We start from the raw sequence: 18,365 nt of genomic DNA, 5'->3' as shown, positions 1-18,365 counted from the left end.
TCAGAGGCTATGCGTTGTAGTATGTTCACAAGCACGCATTTATTGAATATGATATTAAGACCAATAGCATAGCGTTGAAGATATTGGCTGTAGTTTAGCAGACTGGACCCAGACCTCACCATTTTGCCAGCTGGCGACCGATTGAAATGCTCAACCATGCCTCTGTCGGAGTTCCAACGGGAAAATCACCCAACTCAAGACCCACCAAAGTTCTCGGATTTCCAGGATCAAAAAAATCGCTATGTCTTGACTCAACTTCATTTCATGGATGAGATGGTCTATTGCCTTTAATAACATTTAATATAGTGATGTTTACGTAATTCAGCCGTCGGACATCCGGCTCGACAAGTGGGTTGGTCAGTCAAGCTGGGGTGCTAAAAGAGTTGATCTGTGTCACGAAGACAAGCAGCGCTTCCATTGGCCTGGAATTTCAACGCAACTTCTCTCGCCCTCTCTTGTTATTATTTTTACTGCAAAAGGACCCTTCTTCTCTCTCTTCTGGTTGAAATCAACTTTCTCAATTCCCTATTTATGAGCAGTGACCATCGAAATAAGACTTTATCGCCTCGGTCACATAAAGCACTCCCTCCGGCGATAAAAACTCCTAAACAAAGTCAATTCACATTGGGCATTCACACTAGCTCTTCTGACAAAAGCAATGGTGGTCAATCTTCGTCTACGCAATTCCATTCCATCACACCACAATCGTTCCAACAAGCTTTGGGAGTAGGAGATCCCTCAAATCCAGCATTTCATTCACGACCAAGGCAGCGACGTCCAGGCTTCTCATGCAACACGTAAGGGACTTTTTATATTATGTATTTTCGATGGCTTTTCTCACCATCGATCATGTACTGCATATAGATGCCGAAAGCGTAGAGTACGTTGCGACAGGTCTCACCCTGTCTGTAATCGGTGCCGTGGTAAACGAACCTGTACCTATCCTGACACAAATCGGGCGAGGAAAAAATCTTCTCAACCTTCCAGCTCTGAAGATAGCCCAACGCATGAAAATCGAATAGTATACACCATTCCATCTCGGCGGCCTGTAACACCATCAACTCGTGCAGTTTATCGAAGTTCTGCCTCTCCATCGCCTCTTTCGCCGAGCCTGTTGGCATACCCTAGTCCAAATACACCTGAGAGTACCACATCAACACCTAAAAGCTCTATGTCACCCATTGTCCCCAATGCTCTCTTCAAACGACAACGACGACTAAGCTTCTCGTCGGAAGAAGATATAAAAACCCTTATTACGAACAAAGAAACCCAAATACAATTGCATCAAGATTCTCATGAAGACTTGTTAGTTCAACTCCTGGAAGCTACTGGATGGGAGATCTATCCAATTGGCAATGGTGTCGTTCGTTTCGAGACCAACATCGGTAATACCGAACAATTGCGAACACTCATAACCAGGACCCTGGATATACTACATGACAAAGGAAATGCCATGACCATGCCGGTTCCAGATCCCTTCGGATTACAAAGTTCGGCCGATCGCCGCACGCAGCTTCAACGTCGTTTGCCACAGGGCATATACCATTTATCGCTGTTCGAAAGACTTTCTATGATCACGAGGCCTGGAGCTTGGCATCCGGATATGAGCAGTACCCCTCCATTTCAGCAACTCTCGACAGACAAACATATCATGGTCATCACTCCCAAGCATATTCCGCATTATATTGGGCATTGGTGTGGTTGTGGCTTACCATTTCCCATTATTCTTTCCCCCATAAAGGAAATGAAAAATGCTCCACATAGTCGCATCAAGAGGGACAGGCTGATATCCATATTGAGCTACATGATACCCCATTATTGTTTCTGGCACTCATGGTCACCACTTGGCCATAGCGTCCACTATCATCGAGAGTGCGGCAAAGAATACCACAAGAATGCACAAATATCATGTGATGATCCCTGCGACTTGAATCAGCTATTCCACCTTTTGATGAGCGTGGCCAGAGACTATGATCGAGGCAATATGCAGTCAGCTTATCTCACCATGGGCATTACCATTAGCCTATGCTTCAATCTTGATTTACATAAACGCCATGGCTACGACCGCTACACGGATCCTCACGAAAAAGAGTTTGCTAAAAGGATGTTTTGGTCATTATGGTGGTTTGACACTACCGTTCCTCAACTATACAGCTCGCCTGCTGTCATTGACCCAGAAGATGTCACCGCCGAGTATCCAGACATTCTCACCGACTACGACCATGAGGAGCGGTTGCAAATTAAGTACATGCAACTGGTTCTTCAATCTAGACGGCTCAATCGAATTCTAGCCAAACGTATGAAAGACAGATCCGCGGATTTCGATGAAGAAGATGAACTCGACTTTTTATTTGAACAGGATCAAGAACTTCGGTCATACTATCATACGCATCACTCGACCCTTGCTATTCAACAATTGCAAAATATTGCCATCATGCAAGATATGTGGCGAAGGCGAACTCTCTGTTTATCCATGGCCGACTACTGTATGAATTGGCTATCGTTGTATCAACGGCATCTGCCTTCTGCAGCTCGCACAGAGCCGCTGTCAGAACTTCATAATTTAGCGTTGCGTATATGCTCTGAAGCGGCTGACATCTTGACCGCCCTGTTTGATGCCTGGTTCAGCGCCTGCGGCCTGAATTTTGACTGTGTTTTCCGCCCTTGTCTTTTCCATTTCTTGGGTTCTATAACTATACATAAGGTAAGAAACGACTGCTGGGGAATATGATCTACTACCAGTATGGTTGCTAATCACTTCCATTCTAGTATTTAATTGTTTGCCCTTGGGTTTCCCGTGATCGAGCTTCGAAATCAATTCAGTCCGTCAAGCTCATGCTCAGACATTACGTGAAAACCCCTATGCAAAACTTATTCCCAAAGTCTCATATTTATATCGACATCAAAGACTTCTTCAAAAAATTCAATATTGAAGATGACGACGATGATCAAATTTACTGGATACCTATATATGACAGCCTGTGGAATAATGCCGATATCGACTTCCACATCTTGAACAAACCCTATGGAACTGATTCTTGAAGCCCTGTGCGCCTACTTTCCATTGCTGGCCAATGTCCCAGTTTACAATTATCCCACCCCCTTCGTTATAACATAACATCATAGATGAGCCACTATTGCAGTAGTGTAGTAGCTTTTACCACGTGTACCTTTCTTTCTCCTTTCTTTTCTTTTTTCAAAAACCTGCCTGCCATTTAGTTTCGTTGCTTGGTCAACCTTGTGTTTGTACTTGCCAATGTACAATATTCTTCTATTCAGTATACTCCTTTTTCGACATGTTCATTGTAATAAAATCCTCTGTTTTTTCATTTCATTTCAGCATGACTATGATGAATGGTGATTCTAGAGGAATAAAGGATGTGAAATTTTCAATCATTGCAAGGTAGATTTGTTATAAAAACATATATAATGGAGTGAGTGGGGGGAGGATTTGAATGGTATTACAAGGTACAAAAAAGGATGATTTACATATATCTATTGGTTATTGAGAAGAAACCGGAGCTCTATATAATCGTAGCATCAAGCTGGAACATACAACGCTGACGCTGGAGATGACCATAGCCAAGCCTGCAAGATACGGTGGCAAACCTTGGCCGGAGGCTGGAAAGATAACTCCAGCAGCAATGGGAATAGCGATAATATTATACAGGAATGCCCATAAGAAGTTTATCCGAATTCTTCGTACTACGGTACGAGACAGATCATACATAGTAAGGAGGTCCGAGAGGTTGTTCCTTATAAGAACAATGCTTGCTGCTTCGATGGCAATGTCCGTTGCTGAACCCACAGAAATACTAAAAAATAAAGAGATACGCCTTAGGTATTGGCATTTCACTTTGGTGCCCTACATAACGTGTCAACTTACCCTACATCCGCTTGAGCCAGTGCTGGAGAATCATTTATACCGTCTACGGTAAAGAAAGCAAAATAGATGGTTTAGGTTTCGAATACAGTAGAGATTCATTTATCATGACAAATGATACTTACCGCCAATCATGGCGATGACACCTCTTGCAGGCTTAGATTGACCGAGACGAGTCTTCTGTCGATTCACTGCCATAGTCTTTCTTTGCAAGTTTTTAATCTTGTCTGCCTTTTGCTCAGGTTTCACACCGGCGAGCACACAACCTTCATCGATGCCGATTTGTCTAGCCACGGCTTTCCCGGTGATGGGATTGTCACCAGTAATCATCCATACTTCAATACCACTAGCACGAAGACTGGAAATGACTGATTTTGCTTCGGGTCTTGGCTGGTCGGCAATAGCAATTTGCGCTAACACAATTGTACGAGAGGTTTCACAGCTTCCTTGGGTAGCGCAGTTGCAAATCACACAACCACACTCATTTTGACAGCCTTCAGCCAAATTAACATAGGATGGCGGATTTTCAGCGGCCTGTACAGGACTAATGGCAAACATGACGATTGACATTCCTTCGCCTTGCCATTTTTCAAGTTCTTGACGTCGTGAGATAGACGATGCCTTGCTGTTGTGCTTGGCAAGGTTTTCCTTCATCCATTCTTCATTGCCAAGGAATACGTTGTAGACGTTGCTTGATGCGCCGGTGATCGATGATAGCTTTTCATTGTCTTGACGTACTATGATGGTAGCAGTAATGCCACGACCAGGTGTTTCCTTGCTTTGCATAAGATCAACGCCTTGAAATAAATCTTTTGAGCTCTTCTCCTGAGTCTCTGTTTCTGAAGCTGGCTTATTATCACCGTCGAGAGGTGTAGCAGAGCCAGCAGCTTCCCCGTTGGATCCACCAAGTATTGCTTGGGCCTTTTGCTTGATAGCATTGGACAATGGATGATTACTAGCTCCTGCGACACGGCCAAAAATTTTCCACGACAGCAAGGTTTGCGCTTCGTTTGTGTTTCCATTCTGATCTGGCAGGATCCAGCTGTCTCGAACGCTTGGTTTTCCCGTGGTCAACGTGCCGGTCTTGTCAAATGCAATGGCTGAAATTCGATTGGCCATTTCGAGTGCATATCCACCACCTTTCACAAGTACGCCATGTCGTGCAGCTACACCTGTGCCTACCATGACCGCTAGAATGCATATATTAGAACTCCATTTTCACTTTCTTGCGACGTGTGTTGAAAAACAACTTACCTGTTGGACTAGCCAGACCAAGACCACAAGGACACGCAATGACCAATACCGATACTGCAAACATCAAACTGAAGATTTCCTTGGTTTCACCCATCGTGACCCAGGTTGCCGGATATACTTCATAAATTCCAAGCACCTCCCAGATGATAAAAGTAAAGATAGCCAATAGAATAACGATGGGAACAAAGATGCTCGATATTTTGTCTGCCATGACTTCAATGGGGGCTTTTGGGGACGCTTGAGCATCCTGGACTAGCTGAATGATCCTAGATAGAGTAGTGTTGGAACCCACGCGAACGGCTCTGACATAAATTTCAGAGGTCATATTAATCGTTGCAGTAATAACATCGCCTGACACAGCTTTGGTGACAGGAATTGACTCTCCAGTAATCATAGATTCGTCAAGAGTACTTGTGCCTCTCCAGATTTTTCCTAAAAGCGAGCGATTTCAGCGTTATGTGCTTGGGCCACTTTCATCAAATAGCCAGAAATGCGTACTTACCATCACATGGAATGCGGTCTCCTGCTCGTACCTTTAAGATATCCCCCACTGGTAAAATAAAAAATTCATAAATTAGATTATAGGCTATCTTCGTAAAAACAACAAAAAGGACGAAGAAACATTTTACTTACCTTGGATGTCTTTGGTATCGATCTCTGACTCTTCTAAAATCTCTCGTTGTCCGGGATCTGTCTCTTTTTCTTCATGAGAAACAGTAACCAAAATGGCTTTTTCCGGCTGTAAGTCCATAAGCTTTGTGATAGTCTCTGCCGTTTTCCCTTTGGCAAGTGCTTCTAGCCATTTTCCAAGGTGAATAAAAGTAATGAGGAATACGCTGGTTTCAAAGTAATTCATGGGCTCGGCCATAGTGTTGGGCTTTGCCATAGCAGCCGCCACGGTACCGACGGAAGCAAAATATGCCACAGAAGTTCCTAGTGCGACCAGAGTTTCCATATTGGCAGTGTGGGCATACCTGAGAGATTGATACGCCTTAATATAGAAAGAGCTGCCCAATATGAATTGAACTGGTGTACATAAGATGAACAAAACCAAATTGGCAATGGTTAAGTTTGGCACAACGTCCTTGGAAAGATGCTGGCGAACAGGGTTGGTAGATGGAAGAGCCATCATAAAGACCATGGAAATGAGCAAAACTGGAATAGCAAACAGAAGAGACCATAGAAATCGATTTCTCAGTATTCGCTCTTCTTCTTTCATCCGAGCTTTCATTGCATCTCTCTGATTAGATTGATCTTCGTCCGGCGCCAATTCGGCCTTATATCCAATTTGCTCTATTATGTTAACCAGATCGCGAGATCCTATTTTGCTGGGGTTGTGCGAAATAAATGCAGACTTGGCTAACAAATTGACTTGAGCCTTGTTTATTCCATCATGCCGTAACAAGGTCTTCTCAATGTTAGAGACACAGGAGCTGCAAGTCATGCCCGTGACAATGAGTCGAGTGATGACCAGGTTTTTATCGACACGTTCAGATTCGTTCATTTCGTCTTCAGACCTCTCCATCTTGGTTATATCGATACTTTCAGCCGAGAATCCAAGTTTCTGAATAATTCGTTGTATCTGCCGCTGAGTCGTAACGTTTCTGTCGAGCTGAAACTTCACTTTACCCGTTTCAAATGATACCGAAATAGAATTTGAGATTATACCAGGAAGTTCCTTCAAAGCTGACGAGACCTTCGTTTCACACATGTTGCAATACATCCCAGTCACCATCATTTGAACTTGGAACTTGGCACTAGAAGTTGCAACTGTTGCACCTTTGCTAGCCATATGGATATCGCTCGCCTTGTATCCTAATTTCTTGATCTTCTTTGCAATCTCCTTGGAGGATAGGCTGCTATTTTCCATCTTGAAGGCAGCATTATTAGTTAAAAGATTGACTGTAACTGAGTCAGGCATTACACCATCCCAGGTCTTGATATTCTTTTCGATGGTGCCAACGCAACTAGCACAAGTCATACCAGAAACTTGCATGGAAACTACTTGAACAGAATCATTGCGTGCAGAAGAAATAGATATTCCGGCCAGTGATGCTTCAGAGATGTGAGAAACAACCTTATTAAGGCTGACAAAGCTGCTGCTGTCATCTTGGTCATCCTCCTTCGGTTCATCCATTACTTTGGGCGGAAGGAGATTATGGATAATCTGAATATTATTTGCTTCATATCCTGCATCATCGAGCCTTTCTGTAATCAATTTCGGTGTAATGGCATCGCCTTCAAAGACCACCATTCCCATTTCAGTGTGGAGTCCAACACACACCGAATCTGGGACAGCTCCGGGTAAGTTCTTCAGTAATTCTGAGACGGCTGAGGAACAACTGTCGCATGTCATTCCAAGAACTCGAAACACTGCCTTCCTAAGTTTAACATCGGTCATACTTTCGTTGTCCAAGGTGGAGCTTCCAGTGGCCGGCGTACTAATGACATTTTCGACGTCGTAACCTGCATCTTCGATCACTTCTCGCATAGCCTCCAAAGACGTCTCCGTACCATTGTAGAGAAGAGTTGCCTCTCCCTGATCCAAGTTTACTAATACGGATTCACGGATTACACCAGGATGGGTCGAAAGGGCATTTTGAACTGTGGTTGTGCAATGGCTACATGTCATGCCTTGAATGATGATGTGAGCAGAGCATATATCGGGTTGGGACTCTGAAAGTGCTTTCTTATTCCAATCTGTAACCTCGTATCCTAGATCATCTATTTTCTCCATAATGGCATCCACGACATTGCCTTCTCCAGATACCAATACTGTGACTTTTCCGGTTAAGACATCAATGGATATGGATTCAGGCTCGACGCCTTGCAATCCTTGAATACCATTTCGTATTGTGTTAGAACAGTGTTCGCATGTCATGCCGGATACACTTAAATTTAACAGATTCCTGTGCGATGGTGAACTTGATGGATTTGTCGAAGAAATGGGCATTTCTACACTATCGATGTCGTAGCCCGCTGAGTCTATGGCATCCCTGATAATATCCTCGTTTGGGTGTCCAGGTACGTAATCAAACTCGGCTTTATTTTCTTCTAGATTGACCACAATGGAATCCTTTTCAATACCGTCAAGCTCAGAAAGAGCACGGGTGACGCTATTGACGCAATGTGAACATGTCATTCCAGAGATTCCAATTCGAGCATGTTCCAGATCAGACGACGAAGCAGCCAAGGTAGGCATGTCTAATTGTGGAGTTCCAGCATCATAGCCTAATTCTTCAATTGCTTTTGATATCGAGTCCTTATTTACTTGAGTCCCTATGTAGTTAAATGTAGCTTTCCGCGAGTCGAGGTCGACTTGGATCGATGAAACGTCGATGCCTTCTAGTTGCGCTAGACCCTTCGTGACTGAGTCTGCACAATGCTGGCATGTCATTCCATGGACAGCTACGGAAGCTGTTCTAGTGAAGTTTGAGGGTATCGTCATTGAATATGTGTAGTTATAAGTACATTGAAAGAACAAGCTCAACTTATAATTTTATCACATTACTGCCAATTGTTCAAAAATGTGACTTTCAAGGTGGCGAAAATTGCTCATGCGCACTTTGTGCGTCAGTTGGCACAACTTGCTCAGGTAGTCATTAGAAATCAAAGCCAGCCTGAATATCTCGATTATTTGTAATACATGCCAATGGTTATCATTAGGCGGAACGGGCTTGTGTCTCATAACAGATTGCTGTTGATTGTATGCACATAGAATTCAGCATTCAAAAGAGCAAGTACGCCGGCATACACACCACAACTGCAGCTATGGGTGTACCTTAATACGAACCATCAACCACGCATCAATCCCAAGGAATACGACCTTAATTTGTAATATGACGCTGTTGCACTAGCTGATAAACACTGTTCATTGCTAGGTGAATGTCGTCGGATGCTTGAATTGAATCTCATCAATATCTCGCTATCGTCCTAACATATCATGGGGCATAGTTTTCAAACCGATATTTTCTCGATGTTTGCTAAATCCACACTGCGGTAATGGGGAAAACTTTTAAAAAAATTTATTTTTGAAAGGGAATTTGGGAAAGGAAAGCAGTGGGTTCACCTCTTTGTGATAGATACAGAGGTTGAGTACCAACGCAGGTTGGCCTAAAACCGTTTCATGTTGCCACTCTTCTCATACATGCGATATGCTACGAACATGCCACCAACAATGCCAGCGGCAGCAATCATCTTGAACAAGAACCAAAGGAAACCACCACCACCAGATGAGGACTTGGCCTTCTTGCCGGTTTGGGGCTGGAGGAAAACGGATGAGTATGTTTACGATGAATTCATAATACTAATGGGGGTATGCTACTCACTATTGGCTTTTGCTTTTCGATTGGAACAGGAATTAACGTCTTGGTGGTCACGGCAATGATATCATGGTTATCTATTGGGAACGAGTAGAGTCAGTTTTTGCGTCAGCCTGAAAACAGAATTATCCCTCCCTAACGTGTTCGTACCTGAGATCTCTCCAGTGTGTGCGGTGAAGCCGAGGTAGACCTGGTCGGGCAACTTAACGTTCGGGACTTTAAAACACTCCGTCCATTCATCCTCCTTCTCATGTTGAAGCTCCAGTCTAAGATAGTTGTCCTTGTAGAAAGTCAAACGAGCTTTAGTGACCACTGTTTTACCACGGAAATCAGCCTGGGTTGAATTAAAGCAAAATTAGTCTCAGTATAACACTGCAGAGCCGAGCCCGAAAAAGGGTTTGCTTTACCTCGCAGCCAGCTAATTCGGTTGATGAGCCATCCTTGTCGTTATCATAATATTTATAACCGTCACCAAGCATAGCTTGCACATAAGGGAAGGAGTGTTTCTACAAGAAGAAAAATGCGTACAGTCAGTCAAAGCAAGTCCAAAAAAAAAAACAATCCAGATCAGAAGTACATCCCCAACGTACATGAGATCTTTCGTTATCATAGGTATCAAAGAAGATGCCAAGACCATCAAAGTTGTTGACGGAGCCAAAGACAGGGCCGATCGACATTCTCTGCTTCGATAACCAGAGTGCGAAACCGTCACCAAACAAATGACCGGATGGGCCATCGACGTTGTATTCGAGCTCGATCTCGAAGTTTGCTGCAGTCAGGGGCTAAATCAAGAAAAATAACATGGTTATGGGAAAGGTCGGTATGGTGATTCCATGGCTTTCAGTATGCCCCTACCAGACGAGACCACAAATATCCGACTTGAGAAGGCCGATTGCTTGTCAAGCGAACATGCTTGTTCGTGTTGATGACCTGGTTGTGCATTACGTTTAAAAAATGACTGATTGCTTTTTCGTTGCTGCTGGAAGATGAACTGCTACGTTTTACTTACTGCATCACCGCCAAAGTCGAACCATCGGTTCTGCAGGTCGTCATCAATGTAAGGAGGATACAACGAGTGAGTTTGTAGCGTGATGGCCTGGTTGGTGGATTGTTGTGCAACAGTCATGCCAAAGGCAGCGCCCAAGGCTAGTAGGGTAGTCTTTAAATATAACATGATGGCTGGATCGAATCCTGCACTTCAAGAAAGTAATACGCAGAAGGAATTGACGCGTGGCAAGCCAGGGATGTCCTGCAACAAACAGGCGGAGTAAGTGAAATGATTGGACAATACCAAATTTAATTTTAACGTAGAAAACCAAAGGGCCATTTCAAATGAATAACGTACGTGTTTATATGCACTGATGAAACAAGGTAGTAGAAAACACAATGTGCTCAAGTCGATAAATAAGAATAAAGGTAGGAAGAGAAAAAAAAATTATGTATATTCTATGTTTTCTTTAGGCCCATGATGATGAAGAGCAAGCTGCTTGGTTTTCATATTACAAAAAGATATGGATCAAGATGCCATTAATTTTGGGCTCGATTACCCTTCAGGTAATCGTAGATCTTGATACCAACTTTGTCGTCTTTCACTTGGACCATATATACAGCAGTTGCTCTAGTGGTCTCATTCATGAGTCTAAAGGTGATACGTTTGGTATTGCCAGAAACACGTTCGACAAAATTGCTTTGAATGAACGTGTTTACCAATCGCTTGCTATCCTTCTCACTCTCAATGTAAACGTGAATACGCTGACTGGGTATCTGCATTGAGAGTCGAAGGCCAGCATTACCCAGATTGGTCCAACTAGCGTGTTCGTTTTGCAAAAAGATTTTACATCGACATTGCATGACGGGTTTGGTGGTCTGTGGTCCGTCTTCTGGTTTCCGAATGGACGCTGCTCCAAGGGACGTGGATCTTAAAATCGGCGTGTGGTACTGCTCTTGCTCTTCTTGACGAGTAGCGTTCATGACCTCTATCGATGTTCGGTGTAAGGCTCCGGCTAGTGCATGTGCATCCCTCGGGTCGTTACAGTGCACAAGATAATTTTCTTTACGACCGTTGCCCATGTCGATACCAATGCTAACATCGGTTGGTGCTTCTTGACGACTGGTCATATTCCTATTGACCCATGCGTTCAAGTACATGTGATTGGATTCCTTTATAACAATGGCCAAGCAAGGTCGGTTGGCCATGGTCTGTCGAATTTCCGCAATACATTGACCTTCCACTGCCGCCCAAGAATTATCCTTCCATCGAAACACATCACAAGGAGGTGTTCTATGAGTGACCTCTTTTACGGCAGCCATAGCATTCGCAGTGGTAGGGCTACGAGGCTACCAACAAAGCATCACAAAAAAAAACAAACCGATAAAGTTAGGCAAAGGCTATCATAGCGATGAAACGCTTTCAAAAACTTTGACTTACGCTGCCCAAAGGTGATCCGTTATGAGGGACATTTAAAAAGCTATAGCCTTCTTGCGATGGTAATGGAGGTAATGCTTGCTGTGGTCCGCCAGGTGCACCACCTCCTTGTGGTCCATGAGTCGGAGATCGCCGTAATGAAGGGTCTTGTGGATACATCATTGGTCGCGGCATAGGGGGCATACCAGGCCGTGGTTGCATAGCCAAAGGAGGAGGACGATGGCCCATTGACTTTGATGGTACAGGTGAATTCATACCAAAGGGTGGTGGTCGTTGATTAGGAGGAAAAGGCGGTCTTGCCATCATCCCTGGCGGAGGGAGTGGACGTGAATTGTACATTGCTCCAGGCGGAGGAGAACTTCCAAACGGCGGAGGAGGATGACCCATATGCCCACCAGGAGGAGGTCTATAACCAGCAGCAAAGTTCGGTGGTGGGGGGCGTGGACGCATGGGTGGTGAAGACATGCCTGCTGGACCACCACCAGCGGAATTCAGCATGGTAGGCGCGGAATTGATGAACATTGGATCCGGTGAAGGTATAGGTGGTAGATTTTGCTGGGGACCAAGATGAGATGTGGGTGCCGACTTGGATGCAGTCAACATGGCAGGAGCATTATGAACTGCAGCCTGCATGGCAATGGGAGCAACAACACGATCGACTTCAATGGGTTGGGAGAGCAAAGGCACTTCAGGGACTTCAGACACCGCCAACTCCATGTTGTGGACCGTGGGTGGTGGGATATACCCATTACTGACAGATTGAGATAAAGGTGGGCCGGAAGACAATAACTGGACTCCAGGTGATGTCGGCAATGGTGATTCCGGCTCAAAGCTTCTTCTTCTATGCGACAAGCTGGTTGGTGTTGCTGGAGGCGGAGAGCTTGACAAATTACTGAACGTATTATCATCCAATTTCAATCTATCCAACTTTGGCAATTCCATGAAATTGGCCCTGGAAGGCGACTGGACTGGACTCGAGATATGAATGGATTCCAATGTGTGTGACACGGCTGGCTTTATAAACTCGTGGGTCACAGCAGCGCCTGAATTCGACGGTGCTGGGCTCTTCGGCATGGGAGGCAACTCAGGTGTTGAATGTGGTTCGGGTTCATCAGAGTACATACCAAAGATGGTATCTCTGGACGGTGCTTTTTCAGTGCTGGTATACATATCAAAAATGGTGTCACGGTTGGAATCCGACGCAGCATTGGATGGGAGTGAATGTTCTTTGCTAGGCGGAGACGGAACTGTCGAGTTCTTTGGAAATGGAGCAGGTGGCTTCGCAGCACCAGGCATAGGATAGTTTGGAGCCGGTACGGGAGGTAAATTCTGTTGTCGTGGTGAAGTTTTTTCCAACCACAATGCTTTCACAGCTCGCGAATCCGTTCTTAGATGCATACAGTCAGTGTTGCGGATGGACACCTGAATATAATATTCGCCAAGGCTCTCTCGTTCCGGCATCAGTTGCCCGAACTGAACATGTTTCAAAGCAAGGGGTGGAAACACAAGCGAGTACATGTAGTCGGAGCCATCATTTCGAGATTTGACCAGCTCATCACGGTTCAAACGTTTGGCGACAATGAGAACATCAGACAACAGAAAAACATGAGCTGCAATAGGTGCGATCGTATTTCCAGTGGCAGGAAACAACGTGAAATCATCGTCAACGATAAGAGTTCGTGGAGCACTCGAAAGTTGCAAGCGACATTTCTAGTAAAAAAGAGTCAATATGTGGTTCCAAAAACATAGAGCATGCATTGCTGCTTCTCACCTTGGGTTCTCTTGAGAAAACATCGACAGCAGTGGATGCATCAATCATCTTTTCAAGATCAAGGATAGCACCTTGAGGTTGGGGAGGCTTTTGCATCGGACTATACGACGGTGAAAATGTTGTGTTTATGTGAGGAACATTGGGCAGTGATTTTTGGCGACTAGGAGGCGATGCGATGATATGACTAGGTAGAGGCGAAGTCATGGCTCGTGTGTTCTTCTTTGCCATCAGCATGATTGTGTCTATCCGTTGATTGGCTTGAGCCAGTAGTTGGTGATCAGACCTCCCGGGCTCAGTGGTCTCCAATAGTCGCTGTGTAGCGGAACACGGGGAAGTCCGAACATTAAAATGATTGGATGATATTCTGATCATAAACAGATACCATTGCACTTACACCATATAAAATTTTGTAATACAGCATTCGTTGAATAGGAGCATTCACAAGCGATTCCATGGTGATCTCATAAGAGTGTTGAACCGACAGTGCCTAAAGACTAGAATTTAGTGATCTAGATGTAGGAGGGGTAGCAAGCGGATGGACCTTACATATAATGCTGCCTTCACAGACGGCCGCCCAACAATGTCCTGTCGATCATTGAGGTTGCTGATAAAACTTCGGGAATAATTGGCATATGGAGCTTCCATTTCATTGACCTAATGGGGGAAGTGACAGAATAAGTCATACAGGAAAGTGACAGAAGAACGTGGTAGCGTGACCATTGCAGGAACGACACCTTACCCATTGCATCAGCACATCTCCCAGCTCACGGATTCCTTGAGGAGAGGCAGAAATTTTGATCAAACGCTAACCGTAAGGTTAGTAATTGGGGGAAAACATGAAATGCCGCCACCCATTGTGTGGGTTGACTTACTGTACAGAATCGCTTATTTATCTTGAGAATATCCTGGGCATGTTTTAATAATTCTGTAAAGTCGGTCGAGCGCTGATCGTTGGACCATATGGGAGCAATTTGCTGTTCAACAGAAAGAAGGTGTCAATTCCGAGGAACCCAAAAATTGCATATTTCAGGGCGAGCGATATATACCGTAGTAATAATTTTGAGAGTATCAAGATACTCTTTTTCAGTTTCAATAAGGTCTTTGAGAGGATTTCCAGAGGCATTTCCAGAGGTGGGTTTGGCAGAAGAAGGAGTGTAAGAGGACTGAGGAGTCGAAGCGCTACCCACGGCGGAAAAGCCTGAGGACGATCCAGACGCAATGGTGGAGGCTGAAATCATAGAGATGAAAGGAGGGAATGGAAGATTTTGAAGTAGTTAAACGAGTGAATGTTGGATTGTGGAGATGGGAAGGACAGGAGTGACTAGAACTGCTGGTGCATGAAGACCAAACTGCAGCTACGATGCAAAAGAAATCCTGGAGTAAAGAAGATTTTTTAAAAAATACTGAAGGTGGACGGTGTGCAACACGCTGGGTAACACAAAATTCAAACTCACAATCAAGCACAAATTTGGTGAATTCTCATTGATCACGGATTATATTTACAAAGCATGAACGCGACTAATGGTTTCTCCCCAGTCGGTTCTAAATAGAAAAGCTGCATGATCAAGCTTTGGCATTAGCTCACAATCCACTTTTCTTGCCTTCAAATAGTGAAGGACGCGTTGGCTATTGATTAAATTGTCATTTTCCGAAAGGAACACCTTCAAATCTCCTAACGGTATACTATCATCACCGTATCGCTTGATGTAGGCCTTTCCGTCCTGATTTCCAATGAACATCATGTTATCGTTCCAGTCGAATCTTCGAGCAATGTAAAAGGCCGTGTACAGCTCTTGGGCGGCAAAATAACTAATTAAGCGCTATAAAAATAGATTCACTGTTGAAAATCCCGTTCGTGTCTGGAAATAAAAACTAAGGGGAAAAAACCATACCTCATTGGGACTTGTCGGTGCACGGTGGACGAAATTATATGCGAGATCGCTATAATGTAGTAAGAAGACAACAGGGTCCAGCAGCGTCACACTGGCAACGCGTTCGGGTATATCCTTTACCACCCAGTTAACAACGCAAGTTCCAAGAGAATGTCCCATGAACGTGGCCTTATCATATCCATGAATATCCAACATTTTGCGTATTTCGTCCACAAGTTCATGAGAGGTAGGAATAGCTTGGTTGATGTGCATTGAGACGTAAGGCATTTCGACGAAGATAAGGCCGCGATGTTCTCCACAGTGCTTCAACAGCTTTTTGATAAACCAGTTATAGCACATTAGGCCAGCCGCAATTCCGTGAATGAAAACGATAGGCGGTCCTTTTGTCTCAGCGGTGGCCGGTCGATGCCAGTGCACAATTTTGCCGCCAGGTGATGGCATCTCTCCGGACATTGCTTCTGTGATAGACTCGACGTCATCTAATAATATACTTCGCCAGCTTTGTTCTCTGCTACCGTCTTCATAGCGATTGAAACCCAATTGCATTAGATGATAGTCGAATATATACGTCAGAACGTAAACAACTCCGTACAGCACCAAAGGGCGGTAAGTGGATCGGATAGGGTCAAGATTCAACCGGATGCACTGTAACCGGGCATTGTATCCGCCTGAAATCTTGGTTCCTAGTTTTTCGAACGCAAGCTCTAGTAGCTGATCCAATTGCTCGGCATGCAGTGGATTGGCTGACACGCGTGGCATACTCTTGCCCCAGAACGCCCAAGCTAACCTGAAAATGTTGAAAGATAGGTAAAAGCCCATTAGCAATGTTGAATATCTCGCATAACATCAATAACATTCATGAAAATTTTTATACCATTCCCGAATATTCCCTTGACAAATTTCGTCTATATGAGGTCTTCGCAAGGTACCCTTTTCTCGAAACCATCCAGTGCACCAATCAATAGGATCGTCGATAGTTTCCAGACATTGATTGATGAGATCCCATCGATCTTCAAGGCTCATATCCGGTATTTCTTGATTATACTTTTCCAGGCGTCGTTTTGCGAGAGAATAGTGTATGAAAAATATAAGCTCACATATCACCCAGCTATGAAAGACGCTGACAACAACGGATCCAACGGCGGAGTTCGTGGGTAGGATATGGTATATGAGGGGTTTGCCGTATAGAAAAGAGAATGCCACATAGGACATTATAAAGTATAACGGAATCTGAACGAGGTATACAACCAAGCGTACCCATATTCTATTGAACAGGGTGTCATTGAGCATTTAGAATGTTGGCCTAATGGCGAAGGAATTTAACAAATGGTAAAGGTATTAAAAAAAAAGATACGTCAGGTGAAGTCCCCATTTATGGCCGCAAAACCGTACCGATTTAGGTCCAATCAGGCATAAGGACTTTGAACAACTGACGGAGATAAAGCTTTGAAATCGTTTCCATTTAGCCCTGACAATCTTCAGCGAACGTTCAGTCAAGGAAGAAATAGATGTCAATGTGAGAGGCTAAACAAAATTGCTGATCAGTTACTAGAGAAATGACAGTAGTCCCCTGCATACGGTGCTGTCGATCAACAGCACACCCAAGAAGTATCTTTTTTCTAGCACTGGAAATTCAATTCCTGGCTGAGCTAAATTCGGCAAATGATATCATAGCGTCACCGGCTTAGTCCTGCTTGAGCATATCTCAAAACCAAGATCATATCGAACGCTATCGATCATACTATCTAATGATGAACTATCGATTTGAGCCTTCATCATCATAAGTACATCATTTAGAAGTATATCTTTTAAGAGCTATTATATACTTATTTTCTCACAGTCTTAATACCATGTATACCAGGTTCAACTGACGTTGCACTAAGTTACTTCCAGGTAACACCATTACGGAAAGAACAATAAGAGTCATTGAATCTGGGACAAATTGTGTATTATTTGTACTTACAAAGTCTGCGGAATCATTCTCATTTTATTATCCTCCAACTCTTGCAGTGTTATGATACAATGTGAAACAGACGTTTGGCGACGGCAGGTGGCGTATTTTTCATACTGTTTCAATCAAATTTACTGTCAAAGAAGTTTCCAAAAATGTGGTACTTTCATTACTTTAAAGTCACTAATTCACCTAATATTTATTTGAAACGTTTATCTTATGCTGATTGCTGTATCACAATTGATCGAATACAATAACATTGCTCTATACAGGTTTCTATCCATGGACAAATAGGTCATGATCCACCACCCGGTCTTCTGAAATTTTCGACCAATGAAAAACGATTGTAAATCGGTTTAATAGCTTTACAGCGAGAATGTTTGACTTTAATGCGGTGAAGACATTTCACCCGATACTGCCTAACTATCTGACACATCATTTGCAAGTTCCTGGAACCTACAGTAACCCAAATGAGTCCGAGAGGCTATACCAATAAAACATGAGTTAGTTGATATAAACTGACATCTGTAAACAAGCGTTTCAATTTTATATAATGGCTACTTTTGTGAGAAGCATGCGCTATAAAAATGTATTTTTTCGAAACATAAAATTACAGAAATGCTGTCTGTCCATCATAAAATTCCATTTCATTTTTATGTTATTTGGTCACATTCAGTCAGAGGAATATGTGTACTACGACCATCAATGGCTCTGGAGTTAATTTTACGATGTGAGTCCGTGTTCGATCAAGGCAAAACGGATATTCGGACTTCACTTGGACTACCAGGTTTCAGACAGTAAATAGTGACTACCGTTTGGTACAGTGTACTCTCTCATTTGGAAGTGACCAGGAGCACATCTGTATAC

At 43.8% G+C, this 18,365-nt stretch overlaps 5 protein-coding genes across 5 annotated transcripts; 1 reads left to right on the top strand and 4 right to left on the bottom strand.

The window, feature by feature from the left end:
* Positions 1-250: 250 nt before the first annotated feature.
* Positions 251-3,307, top strand: K450DRAFT_224463 (uncharacterized protein). Its single transcript, XM_051586221.1, has 3 exons — positions 251-797; positions 865-2,704; positions 2,770-3,307. The coding sequence occupies exons 1-3, from the start codon at positions 532-534 to the stop codon at positions 3,040-3,042; spliced, it is 2,379 nt and encodes a 792-aa protein (XP_051448155.1). The 5' UTR covers positions 251-531; the 3' UTR covers positions 3,043-3,307.
* On the bottom strand, positions 3,251-8,693 carry K450DRAFT_224457 (uncharacterized protein). Its single transcript, XM_051586220.1, has 7 exons — positions 5,771-8,693; positions 5,640-5,687; positions 5,138-5,569; positions 4,009-5,073; positions 3,887-3,929; positions 3,490-3,815; positions 3,251-3,363 (listed from the first exon to the last, which is right to left on the bottom strand). The coding sequence occupies exons 1-6, from the start codon at positions 8,583-8,585 to the stop codon at positions 3,503-3,505; spliced, it is 4,716 nt and encodes a 1,571-aa protein (XP_051448154.1). The 5' UTR covers positions 8,586-8,693; the 3' UTR covers positions 3,251-3,363; positions 3,490-3,502.
* A 458-nt stretch (positions 8,694-9,151) lies between these two features.
* Positions 9,152-10,719, bottom strand: K450DRAFT_224444 (uncharacterized protein). The gene is made up of 7 exons (XM_051586219.1): positions 10,469-10,719; positions 10,315-10,389; positions 10,050-10,241; positions 9,867-9,965; positions 9,610-9,793; positions 9,466-9,536; positions 9,152-9,400 (listed from the first exon to the last, which is right to left on the bottom strand). The coding sequence occupies exons 1-7, from the start codon at positions 10,631-10,633 to the stop codon at positions 9,251-9,253; spliced, it is 936 nt and encodes a 311-aa protein (XP_051448153.1). The 5' UTR covers positions 10,634-10,719; the 3' UTR covers positions 9,152-9,250.
* A 1-nt stretch (position 10,720) lies between these two features.
* On the bottom strand, positions 10,721-15,057 carry K450DRAFT_224432 (uncharacterized protein). The gene is made up of 8 exons (XM_051586218.1): positions 14,702-15,057; positions 14,528-14,629; positions 14,395-14,460; positions 14,202-14,309; positions 14,050-14,142; positions 13,656-13,967; positions 11,888-13,594; positions 10,721-11,796 (listed from the first exon to the last, which is right to left on the bottom strand). Exons 1-8 carry the CDS (start codon positions 14,891-14,893, stop codon positions 10,987-10,989), a joined length of 3,390 nt encoding a protein of 1,129 aa, XP_051448152.1. The 5' UTR covers positions 14,894-15,057; the 3' UTR covers positions 10,721-10,986.
* On the bottom strand, positions 14,984-16,871 carry K450DRAFT_224430 (uncharacterized protein). Its single transcript, XM_051586217.1, has 4 exons — positions 16,422-16,871; positions 15,548-16,334; positions 15,110-15,475; positions 14,984-15,029 (listed from the first exon to the last, which is right to left on the bottom strand). Exons 1-3 carry the CDS (start codon positions 16,835-16,837, stop codon positions 15,155-15,157), a joined length of 1,524 nt encoding a protein of 507 aa, XP_051448151.1. The 5' UTR covers positions 16,838-16,871; the 3' UTR covers positions 14,984-15,029; positions 15,110-15,154.
* Positions 16,872-18,365: the final 1,494 nt, after the last annotated feature.

Source organism: Umbelopsis ramanniana, assembly GCF_025399195.1.
Source record: "Umbelopsis ramanniana AG unplaced genomic scaffold K450scaffold_6, whole genome shotgun sequence".
NCBI classification, from domain to species: Eukaryota; Fungi; Mucoromycota; class Umbelopsidomycetes; order Umbelopsidales; family Umbelopsidaceae; genus Umbelopsis; species Umbelopsis ramanniana.
The sequence above is the reverse complement of the archived record's forward strand: the minus strand, read 5'-3'. Positions and strand labels throughout refer to the sequence as shown.

Bases quoted from the DNA above. Each gene is read 5' to 3' on its own strand.
- K450DRAFT_224432 (XM_051586218.1), bottom strand. From the start codon at position 14,893: ATGATTTCAGCCTCCACCATTGCGTCTGGATCGTCCTCAGGCTTTTCC. The intron at 14,630-14,701 runs GTATATATCGCT...TCTGTTGAACAG, and splicing joins CTCTCAAAATTATTACTACG to CAAATTGCTCCCATATGGTC. The intron at 11,797-11,887 runs GTAAGTCAAAGT...CTTTGTTGGTAG, and splicing joins ACGGATCACCTTTGGGCAGC to CCTCGTAGCCCTACCACTGC.
- K450DRAFT_224463 (XM_051586221.1), top strand. From the start codon at position 532: ATGAGCAGTGACCATCGAAATAAGACTTTATCGCCTCGGTCACATAAA. The intron at 798-864 runs GTAAGGGACTTT...TACTGCATATAG, and splicing joins CCAGGCTTCTCATGCAACAC to ATGCCGAAAGCGTAGAGTAC. The intron at 2,705-2,769 runs GTAAGAAACGAC...CTTCCATTCTAG, and splicing joins GTTCTATAACTATACATAAG to TATTTAATTGTTTGCCCTTG.
- K450DRAFT_224457 (XM_051586220.1), bottom strand. From the start codon at position 8,585: ATGACGATACCCTCAAACTTCACTAGAACAGCTTCCGTAGCTGTCCAT. The intron at 5,570-5,639 runs GTAAGTACGCAT...GCTCGCTTTTAG, and splicing joins AGACCGCATTCCATGTGATG to GAAAAATCTGGAGAGGCACA. The intron at 3,816-3,886 runs GTAAGTTGACAC...TTTATTTTTTAG, and splicing joins CTGGCTCAAGCGGATGTAGG to TATTTCTGTGGGTTCAGCAA.
- K450DRAFT_224444 (XM_051586219.1), bottom strand. From the start codon at position 10,633: ATGTTATATTTAAAGACTACCCTACTAGCCTTGGGCGCTGCCTTTGGC. The intron at 9,537-9,609 runs GTACGAACACGT...CGTTCCCAATAG, and splicing joins ACACACTGGAGAGATCTCAG to ATAACCATGATATCATTGCC. The intron at 9,401-9,465 runs GTGAGTAGCATA...GTTTTCCTCCAG, and splicing joins TCGAAAAGCAAAAGCCAATA to CCCCAAACCGGCAAGAAGGC.
- K450DRAFT_224430 (XM_051586217.1), bottom strand. From the start codon at position 16,837: ATGCTCAATGACACCCTGTTCAATAGAATATGGGTACGCTTGGTTGTA. The intron at 16,335-16,421 runs GTATAAAAATTT...CAACATTTTCAG, and splicing joins CAAGGGAATATTCGGGAATG to GTTAGCTTGGGCGTTCTGGG. The intron at 15,476-15,547 runs GTATGGTTTTTT...CTATTTTTATAG, and splicing joins CACCGACAAGTCCCAATGAG to CGCTTAATTAGTTATTTTGC.